The following is a 6,618-nucleotide window of genomic DNA, read 5'->3' as shown; positions in this document are numbered from 1 at the left end:
TAATAATAATAATAATAATAATAATAATAATAATAATAATAAACGAAGCAATTCCAAGAGGGTCCTCACACCATCGGTGCTCGGGCCCTAACAATAGGTTGTTATTATTCTATTATTATCCCAATCAATTCCTACGGTATTGACTTCTGCAGCTGTAGTTCCTAACGCAGGCAGCAGGTGTCGCCGTTTCTTCTCACTAAACAATAAGCAACTTGAGGCCAACCTACCGCCTTTATCACTATATATTTACAACAGTGCTCGCCTGCTCACGTTCAGCTGCGCCCATCTAGAGGATAGAGCGAACAGAAACAAACCCGTTCCCTGCCAAAAACTGGATATCTCACTACGGTGAGTGCAGCCGACTTTTATGTATTTATACATTTATGTTTAAATTCCGTAAACGAGATAATATCCGGTAATTTCCTTGAGGTAAAATCCCATGTCAGGGATGTGAGCGTGGGATCAACAGCAGTCCGCTCCTGGACATACAGGCGAAGAAAGGACCCTTATCAGCCACTTACTCATGCTAACTGTAGCCGGAGGATTGTTACACTCACTGTTCATTAGCTATCTTGCGAGTTTATAGGTTCGGTTGTTTCTCGATAAAATCTGTATACACTGGTGGTCTGCGTTTAATAGCATAAGTCCGTGTCCAGCTAATTTAAAGGCTTAGTGGCTGATCTTGAGCGTTAGCGTTTGGCTTTCCTGCCGCAGATGAATGACGAGTCTCTCGCTGCTCCGGTTGACCGACCGAACGGGCACATTTATAAACGAAGGTTTCTTGTCCTAAAGTGCTTCTCTTCAAAGTGGCTCTCGCCTGGTTTGTATCTGTCTGGTCTTTAATGCGCCAATGATACATTGTAAGCTAACCGCAGGCTTCTACAGAACATTGTAACAGATTTCCTAGTTATATTGTAATATAGTCGCCCTCACACTCCTTTCATGTCAACGGTCAAGTGCAGGTTCATCTGTTCATGAACAGCAGTATTGAAATTAATCCTTAAATTCATTCTTACAGAAATTGACAATGGTAGCTACGGTATCCAAAATTACATAGTTAACACAACGATTGATTTCTGTCTGTTAAAATAAGCTTTCAGCAATCTTTCTGTTATTGTCATGACTGTATAGTTGAATACAAAGTTACCACAATTATTGTTGTACCAGCTAAAAGTAGAGAAACGTACATAACACAGTCTAGTGATGTCTACTCAGTCTAATGATGTCTACTCAGTCTAATATCCTCCAAAAGGATAAGGTCAATACGTTTTATTTACTCAGCAAGGATGCCTTACATTGTTTAAAAGTCATAGCAAATACATTTATTTTACAGAAGTGTTTTATTTTAAATAAATGCTGTTGAATTTGGAAACTGATTACCATAGCACCTTTTTTTAATAGGAGACTTTATCTTTTTTAAGCTAGTTCAAACATGCTGAGCATGTTCAAAACCCCACGTCAGGGGACAAAAATGAAGTTTATAATCTGTGCTATAAAGAGACTGATGCTAAGGAAAATGAGAATAACTAATGGACTGAGCATTAGTAGTATTATTATCATAATTAATGCTGGTGCCTTAATTGTTTATACAAGCTAGTGTTCACTTGTATTTTTTTGCATTTGTATTTTAACGTTGAACTCAAATTATGTACTAGTAGATGAGGTAGTATTAGGTAGTATCATGTTGCATTAAGCATGCTTTGCATAAAGCCTTTTATGGGGAAGAATTGCCTGAATTGCCTTCCTGTATTATTGGGAAGAATTTGGCCCCTAGTTAATGGAACTTGTTTGGATGATGAAGTCTCCCGCTGGTGGGAAAATAGGAATGTTAGAGGCCCGTGGCCTATATTGAACCTCCCTAATGCCTTAAACCCGGTTTGTTTCACATTCTTATAGTGAAATAATACAGTATCTTCATTGCTCTAAAACCAGTCACTTTTGCTGTTCTGGGGTGTATTGTGTGAGCATAAGTTGCTTTTGGGAAACGCACCCCTGGTAAATATTGTCATGCTACATTATGATACAGAAGTTTGTTTCTTGCATGAATGCCACTCAGTGATTTCTACATAATTTGGCTATTTTTTTTTTTTTTTTACAAAATTATTTGCATATTGTTTGGTATTTGTAGCTCAGTAGGAAATTATGACTTGACTGGCATCTAAAAGAGTCTTATTGTGCTGAGAAACACGAAAAATTGTACAATTATTGATGTTATGTTATTTTTCTCTTTCCAGGGAGCTGTAATTAATCCATTCTGGATGTACAGAAGCCTCTCTGTATGGAAAAATCGCTTTCTTGTGAAAACATTGGTGCTTCTGTAGTGGAACGTAAACTAATTTGGGGACAGTATGTTCAACTTGATGAAAAAAGACAAGGAGAAGGATGGCGTCAGGAAGGAGAAAAAAGACAAGAGAGACCGGAGGGAACGGATGTCAGCGGCTGAGCTCCGAAGCCTGGATGAGATGAGCATGAGACGGGGTTTCTTCAACCTCAACCGGAGCTCCAAACGGGACTCCAAGAACAAGTTGGAGATCTCGAACCCGATACCTATTAAAGTCGCCAGCAGCACTGAGCTCAACCTGACCGACATTGAGTCGGATGGCCTCAGTAACCGCAGCAGCATGGTTCTGGATGCAGATCAGCTCAGCGCGGCCAGTTCCAGTGACGATCTGAAGGGTGATTACGGCCAAGATGGCCACCGGAGCTCTGTTAAGGAGCGGGCGGCCAGATTCGGCTCCCTCGCCATGCAGAACTCACAAATGGGTTCCATCATGAAGCGCTTCTCCTTTTCTCAGAGGAATAAAGAAGAAAGTCCATCCGAAGGTTCCACACCTTCTGGGCAGAACTCGGCTGCCCCGTCTCCACAGGTAGAAAGCAAGATCTTTGACCCCCAGCGTAAGCCAAGTCTCCAGAATCATCTGCAAAAACCTTCTACTGGGAAAAAGGTGCAGATTCCTGAGATTGTGGATAAGACGTTTCCAGCAGACCTCCGGTTGCCTGCGGTTGTGCCACCGCAGACGCCTGAAGTTCGCGAACTGGTTCTTCAGAGGCGGAACACTGGGGATTTTGGGTTCTCCTTGCGGCGCACCACCATGTTGGACCGTGGCACGGATGGAGGTGTATATCGCAGAGTGGTCCACTTTGCGGAACCAGGTGCTGGTACCAAGGACCTGGCTCTTGGGTTGGTTCCCGGAGACCGGCTGGTGGAGATCAATGGGCGAAATGTGGAGAACAAGAACAGGGATGAGATCGTGGAGATGATTCGGCAATCAGGCGACACGGTTCGGCTGAAAGTTCAGCCCATCCTGGAGTTAAGCGAGCTGAGCCGATGCTGGCTGAGGAACACCGAAGGGCTGCGGCGGGAAGCATTTGACGTAAGTCCACACTTTCTCTCTCTTCTCTTGTTCATGATCACAGTCTTTCCAGGCAACTCCCCACAAGCCTGCCCAGCTCTTACACATGTGGAGCCAACTGGCTCTTCTCGAGAGTACAAGCACATCATTTAAGATGAACATGTTCTTGTGCAACAGGAAGCGGATTCCTTTCCAGGATGAACATCTGTCACGATGTGTCTAACAGAATCTTTTCTTCCTCCAGCTTTCCACAAGCGATGACTTTAATGACAGGCTTTGAAACAGTTCTGTTTGTGTTTTTCTTTGCAGTTGTTGTGTAATAGTTGGACACAGTGCGACATTAAATTCAGAATTTTCCCCATGGAAATTTCACATGCAACAGCAGACAGTTCACAGTTTCATTTTGGTATGTAACTATAAATTGCACTTACTGTTGATGCTGGTCCGGCCGCATATTCTTGTGTTAGAAGAGTGGGTTGAATGGGTGGCACAGCTCTTTCGTTTTTCCTTGACAGAGGGAAACCATTGAAACTTATTGGTTGTGTTATGCGCTGCTTCCTTGTTGGATAACAGATAAGAAAGGCACTTTGGCGTAAATGTTTTATTTTCTCTAGGATGGGTGGAGGTTGTGTTTTTATTAACTAGCATGTGTGCCACTACTTGGCTGGATCCCATCTGACCTGCTGTCATGCCAAGTTGCACATGTTGATGCTGAGATGACTTGCATAGCTTCCTCCTACAGTAACCACTGAGGGCATTATGTAAGACTCTATGATAACTATAACTAATTAGATTCCTAGCATTTAGCATTTCCTAGGAGTGTTGTTTGGAAAACCGTACATACTCTTTTGCTGAGTAACATGCAGTTAGAAGACCTTGATAATTTGTTAAAATGTATTCTCTAGCTGTTTGTGAAACATGAGAGCACACAACAGAGAGGTGGGACACACAAGTGAGCTCTGAAACTGAATCAGAGTGCATCTGAATCATTCAATGTGTTTTTGTGGGGAAGGAAGGTGTTGGCTGATTAATAATTATTCCCTTCAGTTTGCTGACAATTATGAATTTAAATGGTCCCTTTGCAGCAACTGCATTTTTCTTCATGGGGTTCACAGTCCTCTAAGGCAGGGGTTTTCAAACTGTGGGTCGCGACCCACTCGTGGGTCACGGAATGGAACAAGGTGGGTCGCACAAAGTCACTTGGCTGCAGCTAATTTTGCGTTTCAATGACACACAGACACTAACACAGTTCAGTCTAGGGCTGCACGAATGTGACGAGTGGGGCGGGGCCTAGTGCCATGGGAACAGAGCTAGGCCGGTGGAGTGATTGGGAAATGAGCAACACTCACCGGTCTCAAGAACCACGGAGGAGATCGGAAAGATACAAAAGAGGAGCGATGACAGTGAAGGACGAGAGAGGACCAGGCCTGGGTTTTATTTTGTGTTTGTTTTTTATTTGTGCACGGCAGTCATCCGAGAGGGGCTGTCGCGCTGTTTTGTGTTTATTTGGTTATTAAAACTTTGTTTGATTGTCCGCCGGTTCCCACCTCTTTCCACGAAGGAGTCATCGAGGCGGTGGGCTGGAGTGAGTTCGCCCCCCCCCCCCCCCCCGGCAACTCACTCCAGCCCACCACATCGAGCACCCTCGGCGGCAGACTCCTTCGCCCTGCTCGATGGCACTGCGGATTCACCCCAGCGGCGAAGGATCTTCGGCAGCGCGCCCCTCCTTCCTCCCTGGCTTCGGCACCAGTGTAAAACATTAAAATCTTCACAATCACAGGAAGAAGGAGGCGGGAACTGGGAACCCACTCATCACAACGATATAGCCCACCAACATTAATAATGAACTGCAATATCCTTAGTGTGATTTTCAAATTGCAATTAAGTCCGTGTGCGTTGCGTGTTTTGAAGGTCTCAGAGCAATGTCATTAAAAGGTTCAATCGGTCTTTTTTTACCTATTTCACAATTATTTTAATCTCCAAACTGTTTTAGATAGTTCTGCTTTGCTTCTTATGCTTTTCTAAAAAAGTGTTGGATTGTGCTCCGTTCTCGCCGACACACACGGAAGGATCATGAATGCAACAAAACACAGCAGCGCAGATCACACTTCACTGGAGTGAGCCTGCTTCACGTTTTTATGGACACTACATATTTTAACGCCAGTAAACAAAAATTAAAACTTGTAAATTTGTAGTGAAATTTTCAGTTGTACTCTAAAATAAAATGGTTATTTTTCTTAAATACTTAATTTCTGTCATAAAAATTTTAAGTAAGATTAGGTTTAAAGTAATTTCACTCGTTGTTTTTTTTTTTTTTTTAATATTTTGGTGGGTCGTGAAATATATTACACTTGTCTAGGTGGGTCGTGGAATGGAAAAGTTTGGGAACCACTGCTCTAAGGGTTCAGGAGAATATTGCTGTTGGTTTACAAGATGCAATGATGACCAGTTAAATTGACAAATACATTTAAATATTAAATAACATTTGAGTTTATTGAATAATGATTTATTAAAATATTAAATTAGATACATTTAAATAAATTAATTAGTGACCAACCGATATCGTTTTTTTTGACCGCCAATGCAGATATTTCAGATAGAGCAGGGTGACCAGTAGCCAATATAAAGCCGATATATTGCTCTGTGCCATCCAAATAAAAGTCCCGCCTCAAACACATCAGCAAATCAAAAAAGCTTTTCGGCCAATGCCTATATTTGAAAAATGTCAAATATCGGTCGATATATCGACCACTAAATTGAATTATTAAATAATTGAATAACTTAATTATTTAATTACATGGCTTAAATACAAAAAAAATAATATTTATTAAAAGGTTTGTGTTACAGTTTTAGAGGGTACGTAATTTAAATAATCTAGGTGATATTAGCCATTTTCTGACATGAAACTCATTAAACTCGTTTTAGACTAAACAGATCTGCTATTTACACATGTAACGGCTTTCCTTCTTTTATCTGTATTGATACAATTCTGTTGTCAACAAAAAATGCTGTTAACACTGTGTGAAGTAATTTTTGTTTTTGCATCTGTCCAATTTGTTAACATTTCTTTCTACACTGGAGATAAGCACAGTATAACTAAACTGTTGAGTAATTGCTTCAGCTCCTTCAGAAACTCTTTGACTGCAGACATATTACTGCAGACACTTTAACACATACTTGCTCAAACAGCTATTCTTACAGCTTACGAATTACAATTAAATGAAGTCCCCTAAATCGAAAAAAAACATCTGTTGTATTTACAGAT

General features: G+C 41.5%; 1 protein-coding gene across 11 annotated transcripts in view; it reads left to right on the top strand.

The window, feature by feature from the left end:
- The first annotated feature begins 247 nt into the window (after positions 1–247).
- The window catches only part of myo18ab (myosin XVIIIA b), a 106,042-nt gene continuing 99,671 nt past the window's right edge, over positions 248–6,618 (top strand). For all 11 annotated transcript variants that reach the window (XM_059514389.1, XM_059514388.1, XM_059514386.1 and 8 more), the window contains exons 1-2: positions 248–348; positions 2,235–3,374. In XM_059514389.1, coding sequence (XP_059370372.1) covers positions 2,349–3,374 — 1,026 coding nt within the window. In that variant the 5' untranslated portion in view covers positions 248–348; positions 2,235–2,348. The remainder of the gene's footprint in view (positions 349–2,234; positions 3,375–6,618) is intronic.

Source organism: Carassius carassius, chromosome 28 (genome assembly GCF_963082965.1).
Source record: "Carassius carassius chromosome 28, fCarCar2.1, whole genome shotgun sequence".
NCBI lineage: Eukaryota > Metazoa > Chordata > Actinopteri > Cypriniformes > Cyprinidae > Carassius > Carassius carassius.
The sequence above is the reverse complement of the archived record's forward strand: the minus strand, read 5'-3'. Positions and strand labels throughout refer to the sequence as shown.